General features: G+C 45.7%; 1 protein-coding gene across 1 annotated transcript in view; it reads left to right on the forward strand.

The window, feature by feature from the left end:
- LOC114658764 (riboflavin-binding protein-like) overlaps positions 1-17,952 on the forward strand; it is a 76,527-nt gene that overhangs the window by 37,687 nt on the left and 20,888 nt on the right. The window contains exon 4 of the mRNA XM_028810814.2: positions 12,381-12,509. Within this exon, the coding sequence (XP_028666647.2) occupies positions 12,381-12,509 (129 nt within the window). The remainder of the gene's footprint in view (positions 1-12,380; positions 12,510-17,952) is intronic.

The following is a 17,952-nucleotide window of genomic DNA, read 5'->3' on the forward strand; positions in this document are numbered from 1 at the left end:
TTCGCCCCCGGCTCCCTCACTCCCCACACCACTGCTACCCATGTTCATAGCCTTGTCACTTCTCGTCTGGATTATTGCAATTCCCTTTTGTTTGGTCTTTCTCGCAAATCTCTTTATAAGCTTCAGCTGGTCCAGAATTCAGCTGCCCACCCGCATCATTACTAGAACCCCCTCTATTCACCATATCACTCCTGTTTTGCAGCAACTTCATTGGCTTCCAGTTCAGTTCTGCATTCAATTCAAAATTCTTCTGTTAACTTTTAAGGCTCTCCACCACCTCACCCCTCCATATCTGTCTGACCTCCTCCATGTTGCCATTCCCTCCCGCACCCTCAGATCCTCTTCATCCATCCACTTGACTGTCCCCTTCGTCCGTCTTACCACTATGGGGGGCAAAACATTCAGTTGCTCTGCTCCCCAGCTTTGGAACTCACTACCACCTGAGCTTAGAAATATTGAATCATTTTCACTTTTCAAATCTAAACTTAAAAGTTATTTGTTTATGACTGCTTTTCCTCTTTGATTACAATTGCTCTGTCTGATTTTAACTTCTGTATTTTACTTTTGTTTAAAATCTGTGTTTTGTCTATTGTTTGGTGTCCTTGAGTGTTTAGAAAGGTGCCTGCAAATAAATAAAATGTATTATTAAAAAGTAAAAAAAAGAAAAAAACACCAGAAGGAAGGTGTTTCTCTCTCGAGATTATTGAAAGGCACAGACTCTCGGTTCCAGTTTATGTCTGTGTCACAGGTGTCTGGTCACACTTATAGGTAATCTAACTTAGACACCATTAAAATATCCGACTACGCCACCCAGGTTTATTAAGAGACTGGGAACTCCTGAAATTTACCAGTAATAGCACACAGGTTTCTTTAAATTGGGCGGTGAGTAAACACACAATGAAAGACACAACAGTAATTTCAGAAAAAAGCAACAGTAAGTTCTATTGTACAAGACAATATAAGGTACATTTAAAAGATAAATGAACATAACAGAACCTAAACATATCAGGAATTAATTTCCTTTTTTTTAAAAAAAGGAAAACACACAGTCCACCCTCTAAAAGTCCGTTAACAACAAGAATTGGAGGATAAAACCTTTAGTGGTGCAGAGTCCAGTTTGTGCACTGTGTTACCCCAACACTTAATTGTTCAACTGTCCATGGATGCACTCTGTTCCCCGGACACTCGTTCCCCTACAGAAGTTGTGTCAGATTGTTGACTCCCTGTCAGCGTCTCTTCGTTGTTCCTTTTTCTTCCACTCTGGGCTCCTTGTGTGGCTGGAACCTAGGCACGCCTCATTCCTCGTCTGTCAGCTTCGCTTGGTCCTCTCATGCGGCTTCCCTCTTTCACTGGACCCACAACTGGCGTCTCCTTGTGGAGCTGTCTCTTCCTCCCTGGAAGTAAATGTTGCCGTCCTTGTGCCTCACGTCATGCCAGCCAGGTACCCTTGTCTGCCTGCAAGCCCCTGTGCCCTGTCCGAGTGCCTTGGCAGCGTTTTCTGTGGACTCTCCCCTCCACCTTCTGCTGCCAGGAGTTTTTATCTACTTCAGTCCCTGCCATTATCAGTTCTGGACAATCAGATTAAACAATGGTACATCTGCATTTCCTGGATTTAACAATTAATGACAACACAAGTTAAAAAAAAGAATTGTTACCAATCATGAATAAGTACAGATATGCTGATTAGAAACCAATATTTCCAAGTCAGGTAAATACAGACATCCTCCAAGGAAGCAGCAGTTCTGTTATCACACGTGGCATTGTTTGAAAATCTCAACCAGCCATAAACTTCAAAGTGGTGACTCCTTTGCAGTACAGCAAATAAATACATCCTGCAGACAGCCTTTTAACTTTGCACCCCCCAGTCCCAACAATGGGTGCCTAATGGAACCACCCAGTGCACAAAAAAATGTCCCCCTCTGACATCTGTTTATTTCACAGTAGTTACAACCAGAACAGTCACACGGGTGTCGCTATTCTATGCTTCTTGCGGTGCTACATTCAAAACCCTCCGTGTGGGAACATTATCTTCAGGCTTAACAATCCTATTGTTACAGAAGGGGGTAAAGAATCACTCAAAACAGAATCAACAGTTAAATGTGAGAGGAGATTCCAAACTCCAGTAACATGAACAAATCGTGTAGCGTATGCACACCTTACAATACAATACAATACAGTTTATTTTTGTATAGCCCAAAATCACACAGGAAGTGCCACAATGGGCTTTAACAGGCTCTGCCTCTTGACAGCCCCCCAGCCTTGACTCTCTAAGAAGACCTTGAGATATGAACGAGTAGTCCCAGTACAGCAAAGAGCTTTAAACATAGTGGAATACAAGACAATGGTTTAAAAGATGTGCCTGGCTCAGGGCCATGTAAAATATCTGGGTGTAGCTGATAGCATCATGGTGTAACTCCTCAGCCACTCTGTGGCAGTAATTGGAGATCTGTAAGGTTGGCCAAACAGACAAATTCAGTGTCATGGAAGAGCATCTAATGTGTTATGATATCCACCACAAAAAAGCACAAAAAAGGAGCAGGCTTCCAAAAACCCACCTGCTCCTAAATCTACTTTGATAGGCCTCACCCCAGTCAGCCTAGCTTCATACTCAAAAGGCAGTTAAAGGTTTTTCAAAAGCTAATATTAAGAAATGAAAGAGGAAAATATTTAAAAACCCCCAACCCACAAATGAAATACAGCATCTTTAATATTTAAAACTAGCCATGTGCGCCCAACTACGTTGCGCGTGTTAAAGTTGTCTGTGAAGGGCTCCCTGTTTAAACGCGGCTGCCAGTCATGAACTGGGCCCTTCGTCGCACAGCATTATGATTTTTTATAAGGGAAACAAAATTACAAAACAAAACCCTTGGACATTGATTCGATAGGAACGGCCTACTCGGAATCACTGTCCAAATAGTAATTATGTTGTGGTGGAGGAGCACTCTCCGTTCACAGTCCGTCTCGTTTTCACGACGCTGTTGTTTCCTCTCACGATCTCTTCTCAACCTTTCTCCAATCTCGCGGGTTGCTTTGTGGCAATCCAAAGAGTAATGAAGAACCAATGCTTCTTTTTGGAACTCCAAACACCAACTGATGGAAAATCACAGAAGTGTGTCCGACTTATATACTCTGACTGCCGATTCCAAGAAGTGGGTGAACATTCGATTTGGACGAAGTGCTGCCAACGACGGTCGATAGAAACACAAAAAAACCACAGTCTCGACAACAAAGCAGGTCTTGACGCCAGATCTAAACACAAAGCACGGTGTCGATGCCAGATCTAAACACAAAGAGTGCTATCGACAGTGTTTGTAAACAAAAGTAACAACCAAGGCAGTGTCAGGGGAACATGAATTCGCGGACAAACAAAGATCAAGATCCAAATGAAGATTATATATAAAGATGTTTTTTTTAATTACAAAATGCTGAAAAACAAATCAGAATTATAAACACTGCAAATGATAGGCGAATCTAAAAGCAAACAATTTCAGTAGTCCGTAAACCAGGAGTGAGTGCGTTAAATGAAAATGCAGGGGTCCAAAGCCAGAAAATCCAATAATGAAAATCATAAGAGAAATTAAGGAAATCAAGGGAAACAATGATGAAGTCCAAGAGAGAATTTCAACTTCTCCTTAATTAGATAGATAGATAGATAGATAGATAGATAGATAGATAGATAGATAGATAGATAGATAGATAGATAGATAGATAGATAGATAGATAGATAGATAGATAGATAGATAGATACTTTATTATAATTAGTCACTGGGGCCGGCCAGCTGCAACATGTGGTGGTCCCGCCTCCTTGGGCTCCACATAAAGGAGTCAGATATAAAAAAATCCTTGTCTAGAAACTTAGCATTGGCAGTGAGGGGTATGCTGGATTAACCAATAAACCAGATGAAATGCCTCTTCTGCTATGGATTTTGATAAAATTGTTTTACTGGCATACTTAAAATTAAAGGAAAACTTGTGAATACATTTAAATACAAAAGACACACACAGAAAGAAACTGGAACTGTGTCAGTGTGTTTAAATCTTAAAGGTAATGTCTTTCTGTGTGGACCCGTATGTGACCTGTGTGTATTATGTTAGCCTAACCCTTTAGAGCAGGGGTCTCCAACCATTTTTCCCCTGGGAGTTACTTTTACGAAATGAAAATGGCCGAGAGCTACTCCTGTTTTCTAACGTTTATTCTCATACCTTATTTCAACCCAAACAAATTGAATAAGCTTGTTTTGCCTGAACATTTACAAAATGTTGGTGTCCACATCTCACATTTTGCATTAAAACATCACAAAAAAATATTTAGTGCATTTTGTATGTCTGTATGTATTGTCTAGTGTATCTCACACTATTGAATTAAAACATGAATGCTGTCAAAACATCCATCCATCCATCCATTATCTCCCGCTTATCCAAGGTCGGGTCGCGGGGGCAGCAGCTTGAGCAGAGATGCACAGACTTCCCTCTCCCCGGCCACTTCTTCTAGCTCTTCCGGGAGAATCCCAAGGCTTTCCCAGGCCAGCCAGGAGACATAGTCCTTCCAGCGTGTCCTGGGTCTTCCCCGGGGCCTCCTCCCGGTTAGATGTGCCCGGAACACCTCACCAGGGATGCTTCCAGGAGGCATCCTGATCAGATGCCCGAGCCACCTCATCTGACTCCTCTTGATGCGGAGGAGCAGCGGCTCTACTCTGAGCCCCTCCCGGATGACTGAGCTTCTCACCCTATCTTTAAGGGAGAGCCCAGACACCCTGCGGAGGAAACTCATTTCAGTCGCTTGTATTCGCGATCTCGTTCTTTCGGTCACTACCCATAGCTCATGACCATAGGTGAGGGTAGGAACATAGATCGACTGGTAAATTGAGAGCTTCGCCTTGTGGCTCAGCTCCTTTTTCACCACGACAGACCGATGCAGCGCCCGCATTACTGCGGATGCCGCACCGATCCGCCTGTCGATCTCACGCTCCATTCTTCCCTCACTCGTGAACAAGACCCCGAGATACTTGAACTCCTCCACTTGGGGCAGGATCTCGCTACCAACCCTGAGAGGGCACTCCACCCTTTTCCGGCTGAGGACCATAGTCTCGGATTTGGAGGTGCTGATTCTCATCCCAGCCGCTTCACACTCAGCTGCGAACCGATCAAGAGAGAGCTGAAGATCACGGCCTGATGAAGCAAACAGGACAACATCATCTGCAAAAAGCAGTGACCCAATCCTGAGCCCACCAAACCGGACCCCCTCAACGCCCTGGCTGTGCCTAGAAATTCTGTCCATAAAAGTTATGAACAGAATCGATGACAAAGGGCAGCCCTGGCGGAGTCCAACTCTAACTGGAAACGGGTTCGACTTACTGCCGGCAATGTGGACCAAGCTCTGGCACTGATCGTACAGGGACCGAACAGCCCTTATCAGGGGGGCTGGTACCACATACTCTCGGAGTACCCCCCACAGGATTCCCCGAGGGACACGGTCGAATGCCTTTTCCAAGTCCACAAAACACATGTAGGCTGGTTGGGCAAACTTCCATGCACCCTCCAGGACCCTGCTAAGGGTGTAGAGCTGGTCCACTGTTCCGCGACCAGGACAAAAACCACACTGTTCCTTCTGAATCCGAGGCTCGACTATCCGACGGACCCTCCTCTCCAGGACCCCTGAATAGACTTTTCCAGGGAGGCTGAGGAGTGTGATCCCTCTGTAGTTGGAACACACCCTCCGGTCCCCCTTCTTAAAGAGGGGGACCACCACCCCGGTCTGCCAATCCAGAGGCACTGTCCCTGATGTCCATGCGATGTTGCAGAGGCGTGTCAACCAAGACAGTCCTACAACATCCAGAGCCTTGAGGAACTCCGGGCGTATCTCATCCACCCCCGGGGCCCTGCCACCAAGGAGTTTTTTGACCACCTTGGTGACCTCAGTCCCAGAGATGGGGGAGCCCACCTCTGAGTCCCCAGGCTCTGCTTCCTCATTGGAAGGCATGTTAATGGGATTGAGGAGGTCTTCGAAGTACTCCCCCCACTGACCCACAACGTCCCGAGTCGAGGTCAGCAGTGCACCATCCCCACCATATACAGTGTTGACACTGCACTGCTTCCCCTTCCTGAGACGCCGGATGGTGGACCAGAATCTCCTCGAAGCCGTCCGGAAGTCGTTCTCCATGGCCTCCCCAAACTCCTCCCACGCCCGAGTTTTTGCCTCAGCAACCACCAAAGCCGCATTCCGCTTGGCCTGCCGGTACCTATCAGCTGCCTCCAGGGTCCCACAGGACAAAAGGGACCTGTAGGACTCCTTCTTCAGTTTGACGGCATCCTTCACCGCCGGTGTCCACCAACGGGTTCGGGGATTGCCGCCACGACAGGCACCGACCACCTTACGGCCACAGCTCCAGTCAGCTGCCTCAACAATAGAGGCATGGAACATGGCCCATTCGGACTCAATGTCCCCCACCTCCCTCGGGATGTGGTCGAAGTTCTGCCAGAGGTGGGAGTTAAAGCTACTTCTGACAGGGGGCTCTGCCAGACGTTCCCAGCAGACCCTCACAACACGTTTGGGCCTACCACGCCTGACTGGCATCCTCCCCCACCATCTAAGCCAACTCACCACCAGGTGGTGATCAGTTGACAGCTCCGCCCCTCTCTTCACCCGAGTGTCCAAGACATGTGGCCGCAAGTCCGACGACACGACCACAAAGTCAATCATCGAACTGAGGCCTAGGGTGTCCTGGTGCCAAGTGCACATATGGACACCCCTATGCTTGAACATGGTGTTCGTTATGGACAATCCGTGACGAGCACAGAAGTCCAATAACAAAACACCGCTCGGGTTCAGATCGGGGGGGCCATTCCTCCCAATCACGCCCTTCCAGGTCTCACTGTCATTGCCCACGTGAGCATTGAAGTCTCCCAGCAGTACGAGGGAGTCCCCAGAAGGTATGCCCTCTAGCACCCCCTCCAGGGACTCCAAAAAGGGTGGGTACTCCGAACTGCTGTTCGGTGCATACGCACAAACAACAGTTAGGACCCGTCCCCCCACCCGAAGGCAGACGAGGCTACCCTCTCGTCCACTGGGGTAAACCCCAATGTACAGGCTCCAAGTCGGGGGGCAATAAGTATACCCACACCCGCTCGGCGCGTCTCACCGGGGGCAACTCCAGAGTGGTAGAGAGTCCAGCCCCTCTCAAGGAGATTGGTTCCAGAGTCCAAGCTGTGCGTCGAGGTGAGTCCGACTATATCTAGCCGGAACCTCTCAACTTCGCGCACTAGCTCAGGCTTCTTCCCCTTCAGAGAGGTGACATTCCACGTCCCAAGAGCCAGCTTCTGTAGCCGTGGATCGGACCACCAAGGTCCCCGCCTTCGGCCACCACCCAACTCACACTGCACCCGACCTCCTTGGCCCCTCCCATAGGTGGTGAGCCCATGTGAAGGGGGACCCACGTTGCCTCTTCGGGCTGTGCCCGGCCGAGCCCCATGGGTGCAGGCCCGGCCACCAGGCGCTCGCCATCGAGCCCCACCTCCAGGCCTGGCTCCAGAGGGGGACCCCGATGACCCGCGTCCGGGCGAGGGAAAACGCCTTCCAAAATTGTTTTTCATCATAGGAGGTTTGTTTAACCGCTCTTTGTCTCATCCCTCACCTAGGACCAGTTTGCCTTGGGTGGCCCTACCAGGGGCATAAAGCCCCGGACAACAGAGCTCCTAGGATCATTGGGACACGCAAACCCCTCCACCACGCTGTCAAAACAAAACAATGCAATTCCAAATACACAGTGTGAGAGCTAGCCCGAACACCATCAGACAGACACCGGTATTATTATAAAACACACGGGTTTATCCTCTTTAATAAAATCCCTGTGTGCGTCCAGGTGTCCGTGTGTGGGTATCTTCTGGTGAAGTGCGCATGCACGGGGCACGGTGTGAAGCGTGATATTACTGTCAGAGAAAATTAGAGGCGTTTTACGGAAATACAAACCAGTATTACTACGAGAGGAAATTAAAGGTACACAATACAGTGACTCATATTACAGCCACATACAAGCCAGTGCTACTGTCAGAGGAGATTAAAGGCATATTACCGACGCGAACGCCTGTATTACCACCAGAGAAAATTAAAGGTATATTACGGACGTACAAGCCAGCGGATGTACAAGACAGTATTACTATCACAGAAAATTAAAGACACACAATACACAGCAGAAGCCCACGAAGAACGGTCAGCTGAGCAAGTAAACATCAAGAAAAGAAAGGCTGAAAGAAGGAAAAATACAACCAACAAAAATAATGAGGTCAAAGTCCCTTGCCATTTAATATAGACTGTTCCTACTAATGTTTATGCACTACTGTTCTAGCGCCCGTTATTGTAACGGGCTGAATGACTAGTTAACAATAATGTCCCTCACACAGTCCCGCACAGCACACAGTGCTCCCGCATCAATCTCCCCAAATCATGGGCCTTTCAATGTCCGTGGGCCGCCTTTCTTACTTGCGCTGTAGCCTCGTCCGCCTCCAGCACCCGACTCTCGCTCCCTGAGTGTAGGAAGGCAGCCCCTTTTATAGTCACCCGGATGTGCTCCAGGTGCTCGCTGATGTCCTTCCGGTGGCACTTCCTGGTGTGGTGGAAGTGCCGCACGAGCACCCAGAAGCACTCCGGGCATCCCTGGAAGGTCCTTCCTCCACCTTCCCAAGTGTGGCGGAAGTGCAGATTTCTCAGGCTCCACGATGCTCGGGGCGCCCCCTGGTGGTGTCCATGGGCCCCAATGGGTTTGAGCCTCCTTGCTCCATCCACGTGGTCCCCTCACTATCCAGGGCGGTTGCCCCCTTGTGGCCCGGGGGACATATAGACCGCCTCTCGGTCCTTCCAGGTCTGGCCCCTAGTCTCCTGCCACAACAGATATGACTTAATCATATGTCAGTTTGTCACATGTCACTGTGTCACCTTATTCACATGTCCAGTTGCATGTGTGATGTGTTTTTTGATTAGATGATTCAACAAGAGAGGCAAGTGTACGGTGGAGTGGAGCCACTGAGGTTCACTCTTATGGAGTCATTTAATTATTCGTCTGTCAGTCTTGTTCTGAACTTTGATTTCATGACATTCATGTCAGACTCTCAGAGGTATGGAGACCCAAACAAAGCAGACATTTTCAGAGCTGCTTGGTGAAGATTCTTATAGTTATCAGGCTCTACTAAGCTCCAGGAATGCTGTTGAGACTTGAACTGCACATTATTTTGAAGGTTTACTAATATATAATATATAAAATCCAATGTCTGTCTGTCTGTCCGTTTTTCACAAGAGAACTTCTTAACAGATTTAGATTGGGGTTTTTTTTTACAATTTGCTTGAATATCCATCCATCCATCCATCCATTTTCCAACCCGCTGAATCTGAACACAGGTTCATGGGGGTCTGCTGGAGCCAATCCCAGCCAACACAGGGCACAAGGCAGGAACCAATCCTGGGCAGGGTGCCAACCCACTGCAGGACACACACAAACACACCCACACACCAAGCACACACTAGGGCCAATTTAGAATCGCCAATCCACCTAACCTGCATGTCTTTGGACTGTGGGAGGAAACCCACGCAAACACGGGGAGAACATGCAAAGTCCACGCAGGGAGGACCCGGGAAGCGAACCCAGGTCCCCAGGTCTCCCAACTGCGAGGCAGCAGCGCTACCCACTGCGCCACCGTGCTGCCTTGCTTGAATATTCCGGTTGATTTTGCGACTTCTCTCATTTCATTATGTATCATATTTCCCTTGCAGTACCGATTTATTTGTGCGAATCCGAGGTCCACACAACGGGCCCGAAGGGAGGATCCTTCCTCACTCACTCGCCAGCTTCGGGACGTGTTCCTTAACTCCACTTAGCTAGCAAACGAGAGAACAATTGAATTCAATTTTGTTTGATATTTAAAATAAAGTGTTACTTTGGTCTTGATGAGTTTGAGTCCGGATATTCTCTTAAGTGTATGCCACATTGGAACGGTAGATTGCAATTCAGATTGTGGCTCGTGATTTTGTGTTCAAAGGATCGTGATATGATTTTTTTGGAAAGATCGCTCACCCCTGATTTGACTAATCAAGTTTTCAAATTTATGTAGGATTCATTAACCCTTTGGTGAGCTACTTGGAAAAGGGGTTGCGAGCGCCGTGTTGGAGACCCCTGCTTTAGAGGTATTACCCAGGGGGCCGTGCAGCTGATGCAAACAGGAAAGAGTGAGGGATCTGTGTGCTTTAGTGTTGCGCTTATTTGGCAGCAGTGGTGGAGAGCAACTGAAAGCTTTAGGGCGAAATAAAACCACACTGTACTCTTTTGTTGGAGAGAGGTGAGCAGCGGCTATGGAATCTGAGTAGCAGAGCCTTAACAAGCATTCCGACAGGTAAGAGTTTCACAACTGGACACAATTAGTCAATAGTACATTTGTTTCAAAAATATTCTTCTGTCAGAAAAGTTCATGCAAATACATCATAACAATTATCTGCCAACTATTAGAATTTTTTATTCTTGGGCAATTATGGATTTTTGGGTATATTGCCTACTCCTGTTTAGCATAATAGGGAGTTGAAAGATAATTAATAAACACCACTATTTTAAATAAAAAACACGCATACAGAACAATCCCAAAAAGACACTTAATAAGAGAATTAAAAAATGAGTACTGTATTGTGACAAATAGGGGGTGCCACCGAGCATCAAACCCCTGGATGCAAATGACACGAACAATGTTCGGTTACCTTACACACCACTGTATATACGGTGCAACCTTCATCTTTCTTCTCTTCCTCCCAACTCCTTTTCCTCCTCACAAGTGTAATCTGCTGCCCCCTAGCTCTGACTCCCCGAGGTGAGGTGGAGGGCTCCTTTCAAGCCGGACCTTGGAAGTACTTCTGGTATTTTGACAAAGTCCATGAGTAGGCACATCTGGGTCAGGCCGAAGTTTCATAAAGTAGGGATGATCGATCTCTGTAGCTCCCCCTGGTGGCATCCATAATCTCCCAGCAGGGCTCACTGACGGGACTACGATTCCCAGCCTGCCCCGTAGTCTAGAAAATGGGAGCAGCGACACATGGATGCTGCCCTCTAGTGTGTCCGGGGAGTATATACTTTGAACAGGCTAACTCCCCTGGTCGTTCCTGTGATGTGGAGACACAGCCCGAAAGCAACAGCACAGTAAGAAATTTAAACAATGCAGTTCCAGCAAAAAGGAAAACAGAGCAAAGGTATTTAAATAAAAGCACTTACTGTTGCTTGTCTGCATGTGGGACAGGGGGGCGGGGGGTCACCATTGTTCCATATTCTCCAGGTCTACCTACACTAAGTTCAACCTGCCTTTTTTAGTTTCTCTCAGATTCCTTCTCAGTTTAGAAGGACCAGAGCTCATCTCCAGACTCAAGAGTGGCTGCTTTTATCAGCCATTATGTTCAAGCCAGTAGGGGTCACTGTGATAAGAGTCTGCAATATAATGGCCATTCTTGTCTGGTTATTTTTCACTTTATAGCACTTTTCCTGTCTTAACTCAATTCTTCTTCTTCTTCTTACGGCTGCTCCCATTAGGGATTGCCACAGCGGATCGTCTTCTTCCATATCTTCCTGTCCTCCTCATGTTGCTGTGTCACACCCATCACCTGCATGTCCTCTCTCACCACATCCATAAACCTCCTCTTAGGCCTTTCCCTTCTCCTCTTGCTTGGCAGCTCTATCCTTAGCACCCTTCTCCCAATATACCCCTCACCTCTCCTCTGCACATGTCCAAACCAACACAATCTCGCCTCTCTGTCTTTGTCTCCCAACTATTCAACTTGAGCTTATCCTCTAATGTCCTCATTTCTAATCCTGTCCATCCTCGTCACACCCAAAGAAAATCTTATCATCTTTAACTCTGTCACCTCCAGCTCTGTCTCCTGCTTGCTGGTCAGTGCCACCGTCTCCAACCCATATAACACAGCTGGTCTCACCACCGTCCTGTAGACCTTCCCTTTCACTCTTGCTGATATCCGTCTGTAACAAATCACTCCTGACACTCTTCTCCACCCTGCCTGCACTCTTTTCTTCACCTCTCTTCCACAGTCCCCATTATTCTGTACTGTTGATCCCAAGTATTTAAACTCCTCCACCTTTGCCAACTCTACTCCCTGCATCCTCACCATTCCACTGACCTCCCTCTCATTCACACACATGTACTCTGTCTTGGTGTCCCTACTGACCTTTATTCCTCTCCTCTCTACAGCAGATCTCCACCACTCCAGGGTCTCCTCAACTTGCTCCCTACTATCACTACAGTTCACAATGTCATCAGCAAACATCATAGTCCATGGGGCATGATCCTGTCTTAACTCAATGGCACATTTTATTTATCTCTCTCTTTTTCTTTTCTCTTTGCAGATGTGAAAAGTTCATGAAGAGGATTGAGTGCTTCTACCAATGCTCGCCCTACGCAAGCCGCTGGAAGAATCCCAACTACCCTGTGGGCTTGCTGCACGCTCCTCTGTGCCTGAGCTTCTGTGATGACTGGTGTGTTATCTTTGTGCCTCATGGCTGGGTGTTGGCACCTGGTGGCTCCTATTTGATAAAATGACAACTTGACATGGTGGAGCCTCAGCTTTCATCTTATACAGTCATGTGAAAAAGTAAGTACACCCCATGGAAATTGTTATCTTTTTCAACATATTTGAGTCAGATAAACACTACGTCTTCATGGAGACAGTGCCTACAGATAAAGGTGATAATAAAAATGCAAATAAAATGTACCTCCCTAATCATTTACTCAACAAAAACATCAAGAGATGTAATAGTCTTCTGGAGAAAATGTAAGTCCATCCTTGGGCACAGAAGCTGGTGTTTCTTCTTGACTTCTTGTAACTGTCCACCAGTCTCTGATATTAACTCTATGACATTTTTGTTAATTTCTTTGTGCAAAATTCCTTCAGTTGTGAGATGTTTGTGGGTTTTCTGGCATGTCGTGACCATTTCAAACCCCCCATTCCCCCCCCACAAAATTCCAATTAGGTTCAAATCAGGGCTTTGACATGGCCAGTCCATAACCCCTCCTATTTCTTCCTTTTGAGCCATTCCTTGGAAGGATTCGGAAGCGTGCTTCAGATCATTATCATTCTGAAGGGCCCATTTCTGGTCCAAATTCAACTTTTGGACAGACAGCCTCACATTCTTCTCAAGAACACTTGGATATGATGCTGAATTGACAGTTGTTTTGATGACTGCAGGCTACCCAGGCCTGAAGAAAGCAAAGCAACCCCAAACCAGAACATTTCTACCACCATGCTTTACAGTTGGAATGAAGTTATTCTGCTGAAATGTTGTCTTCAGTTTGCGATAAACATGTTACTGTGGCCAAACAACACTATCATTAATTCAGATGTCAGAGCACATTGTTCCAGAAGGCCTGGTGTTTGCCTAGATATTCAATGGCACACCGTAGTCTTGTTCTAAGGTTCTTCTTGGATTGCAAGGCTTTTTTCTGGCACACGCAGGGCTGGCACCACAATTAAGGTGAATTAGGCGCATATCATGAAAGGGGGGAGTCAGCTGTACGGGTTTGCTTCCGAACAGTCAGTTGGCACACTAACAAGCTCGGCCTAGGGTGCAAATTAACTTAGCATTGGCACTGGGCACACTTCACATGTGGGTCAAATTTATGTAATGTCTTTCAGATTTTATATACAGCACTACTGCAAGAGATACATGCAGATCCCAGGATTAAATTTTAAGTTTCTTGGAGTCTTCTTTTAGTATCAAGTAGTCACCTCTTGTGGTGAATTTGCCGGGCTAGTCAGTCCTCAAAAAATTAGCATTCATTTGAAATCAACAATGAAATCAACACCACCTGTAGATGATTTTCCTTATAGTGGAATGATTGATTTCAAATAATTTGGTGATTTTTTAAATACTTTGTCAGACTTCTTGGAGTCCACAACCTTCTTTCTGTGAATTTTAGAAAGCACCTTTGATCTTGTCATGATGACACCTCAGTCGTCAATAGCAAAAGACCACCAGATTCTCGATATCTGAGGTTTAAGACAGTCAGGTACACCTGCATACTTCCTAAGAAGGTTCTAATCATTGGAACACCTGATTCTAATCTGATGGATTTAAAGAAGTGATAAATGTAAGGGTGGACTTACTTTTTCCAAGTGACCAAATCTGCATTTATGTTAATTTAGATTATGAGAATGAATACATCATGTCAGATGGTGTGTCATTTATTGACGTTTATCATGCTTATCTGTAGGCATTGTCTGCATGAAGATCTAATGTTTACCTGTTGAAATATGTTGAGAAAGTCAACCATTTCCAAGGGGTGTATTAACTTTTTCACATGATTGTAAGTGGGTGGCACGGTGGCGCAGTGGGTAGCGCTGCTGCCTCGCAGTTGGGACACCTGGGGACCTGGGTTCGCTTCCCGGGTCCTCCCAGCGTGGAGTTTGCATGTTCTCCCCGTGTCTGCGTGGGTTTCCTCTGGGCGCTCCGGTTTCCTCCCACAGTCCAAAGACATGCAGGTTAGGTGGATTGGCGATTCTAAATTGGCCCTAGTGTGTGCTTGGTGTGTGGGTGTGTTTCTGTGTGTCCTGCGGTGGGTTGGTACCCTGCCTGGGATTAGTTCCTGCCTTGTGCCCTGTGTTGGCTGGGATTGGCTCCAGCAGACACCCGTGACCCTGTGTTCAGATTCAGCAGGTTGGAAAATGGATGGATGGACATGATCGTAAGTGCTGCTCTTTAAGCGCTTCATCATCTCGCTTTCTCTTATTCATTCATGCTTGCACACACACACACACACGCACACACTCCTCTGCACGACTTCTCAGGATGGCTTGTGACAGGGTCTCTTCCAGGCTCCGCCTCTTCTGATAGCGTATCTCCCAGGCTCCGCCTCTTCTGATAAGATCTCTCTCTCTCTTTCTCTCTCTCTCTCTCTCTCTCTCTCCCAGGTCCTTATGGCCCCACAGTGTCTGAATTCCTGAAAATATGGAGGAGTTATAATCCTAAATATCTGACACAGCATACCCAATGAATGTCAATGAATGTCATGATTTGTTTTTAAGTCTTGCACTGGACCCTTTCCCAGCTGGGATGCCATAATAAAAAACAATACAATACAATACAATTTATTTTTGCATAGCCCAAAATCACACAAGAAGTGCCGCAATGGGCTTTAACAGGCCCTGCCTCTTGACAGCCCCCCAGCCTTGACTCTCTAAGAAGACAAATGAAAAACTCCCAAAAAAACCCTTTTAGGGAAAAAATGGAAGAAACCTTGGGAAAGGCAGTTCAAAGAGAGAGACCCCTTTCCAGGTAGGTTAGGCGTGCAGTGGGTGTCAAAAAGAAGGGGGTCAATACAATACAATACAGTACAATACACAGAACAGAACAAATCCTCAATACATTATAAAAATAAAAATTTTACAAGTATGGACCAGAATTTAAAAGTAAATGATATCACATAATATGATTTGGATTTGGTTAGAGTCCTGGAGACCTCAGCCTTCAAGCTGCCTCCCCCATTTGGCCATTCCACAGCTGAGTCAGTGCTGGGCCAGCCAATCCGATGAAAGGACCCCTCTACGCGACGATTCCTGTGATCCTACATCAGGGATGACTTTACCTTAGGCAGGCAAAACATCTTGTCAGGTGGGCCGTGGCACCAAGTGCCACATTTGAGTACCGAGAAGAGAAACAGAATAAGTGAGGGTTAGTATACAATTATAACTATCGTGTTACTTATGTTTTAGTGCTAATGACTGACAAAAGAGATGCAGTCTATACAGCTAATCAGCAGCTCTAGTCAGGGTGTGCTAAACTGAAGTAGTGAGTCTTAAAAGCTGAGACTGAAGGGGCATCTCTTATAGTGACAGGCAGACCATTTCACAGTTTTGGGGCCCTGTAACTAAAAGCTCAACCTCCCACTGTTATTTTATTAATCCTAATATGTGTTCGTATTTTCTTGTTCTTGTAATAATTCTTGCAGCAGCATTTTGGATTAACTGAAGGCTGAATAAAGAGCAGTTTGAACATCTAGTGAACACCGCACTGCAGTAGTCAATCCTACTAGAAATAAATGCATAAATTAGTTTCTCAGAATTCTGTTTATTTAGAAAGTGCCTTAATTTCCCAACATTTTTAAGATGCAAGAAACATGATTTGGACAACTTTGTAATATGCGCTTTAAATGACATGCTAGAGTCAAAGATAAGTCTAAGAATGCGGGCTGATTCAGTAAAATTAATGGTGATTCCAACTGAGTTAAATGATGACAAAATATTGTTGTGATCAGCATCATTCCCTCCAATAATTAACATCTCTGTTTTTTCTGTATTTAAAGACAAGTAGTTCTCATCCATCCACTCCTTTAATTCACTAACACAACTAATTAAAGACAACACTGGAGAAACTTCATTTGATTTAAATGAAAGGTATAACTGGGTATCATCTGCATGCGAGTGAAAATTAACATTATGTTTCCTAATGAGAGATCCCAGTGGAAGCATATAAAGTGAAAACAGTAAAGGTCCGAGTACTGAGCCCTGCGGGACACCATATTGAACTTCTGTGTGTAATCATGGAGTCCTGACAGCACATTTCTGTACATATTGGAATCGATTTGATAAATAAGAACTAAACCAAGCGAGCACAGTGCCTGTAAGCCCAACATCATTTCTAGCCTGTGCAGTAAAATAGAATGGTCAGCGGTGTCAAACGCTGCGCTTAAGTCTAACAACATAATTACAGTGGAGTTTCCTTCATCAGAGGAGATCAGAATGTCGTTTACAACCCTTGTTAGTGCTGTTTCTGTACTATGACCAGTGCGAAAACCAGACAGGAATTTCTCAAATAAATTTTAATGCGTAAGGTGTCTCTGAAGCTGACTGCCGACTATTTTATCTAGTATTTTAGAGTGAAAGGGTAAATTTAAAATAGGCCTATAATTATTTAGTATATGTGGGTCAAGGTCTGACTTTTTAAGTAATGGTTTAATGACTGACACTTTTAGGGCATCAGGTACTGTGCCATGCAATAATGAACCATTGATAATGCTAAAAATAGGCGCTGCAAGAACATCCATTGCACTTTTTACTAGTTTTGTTGGCACTGGATCTAGCGAACAAGTAGTGGGTTCCATTTTAGAAATTAAAGTTAAGACTTCCTGCTCAGTTACAGGATTAAAATTATTAAAGTGCTGAATGCAATGTTTGACAGGACCTGCTAAGCTACTATGCGGTTTGTACTGTGATGCTGAGATCTGGGATCTTAAATTTTTAATTTTCTCATTGAAGAAGTTCATAAACTCTGTACTGCTAATATCTGTTGGTATTTTGCACTGTAGATCTGAATTCCCATTTATTAATTTAGCCAGTGTTCTAAACAGTACCCGAGGATTTTTATTATTGCTATCTATTATTGTAAGAATAGTATTCTGAGCGAGCTTTAAAGAGAGCTTTTTTATATTTTTTAACACTCTCTGTCCATGCAATTTGAAAGACATGTAGCTTTGTTGTTCTCCATCTACACTCCAGTTTTCTACACTCTAATTTAAGAGCTTGAGTTTTTTCATTAAACCAGGGAGAGTTTCTATAATGTTAGGACGGTATGGAAGGAGGCATAACCCAGCCGGGATTGGAGCTGTTTCAACATCCCATACAAAGGGAAAGATTAATGGAAAGTAAGAGGGAACTGGGATATCGAGAGCAGTTCTTCCCCAGTATGATAAAGAGCAGTGCTCCACTGGTGTGGTCCCAGTAAGGACGCCCACAGTGATGTATGGGAGTCATAGTCCTGAAGGAAAATCTTGTAGGGGTCCTTGGGTGCCACCAGGGGGTGCTGCAGGGAGGGGGACTCTGTTTCAGGAGGCTTCCATCTGAACCAGCAGTGCTTCCATCAGGCTATACTCCGGTGTGGCATAGCAGGTCTGTTTTTAATAAGTAAATAATGGAACGGCCGGCCC

This window comes from Erpetoichthys calabaricus, chromosome 10 (genome assembly GCF_900747795.2).
Source record: "Erpetoichthys calabaricus chromosome 10, fErpCal1.3, whole genome shotgun sequence".
NCBI classification, from domain to species: Eukaryota; Metazoa; Chordata; class Cladistia; order Polypteriformes; family Polypteridae; genus Erpetoichthys; species Erpetoichthys calabaricus.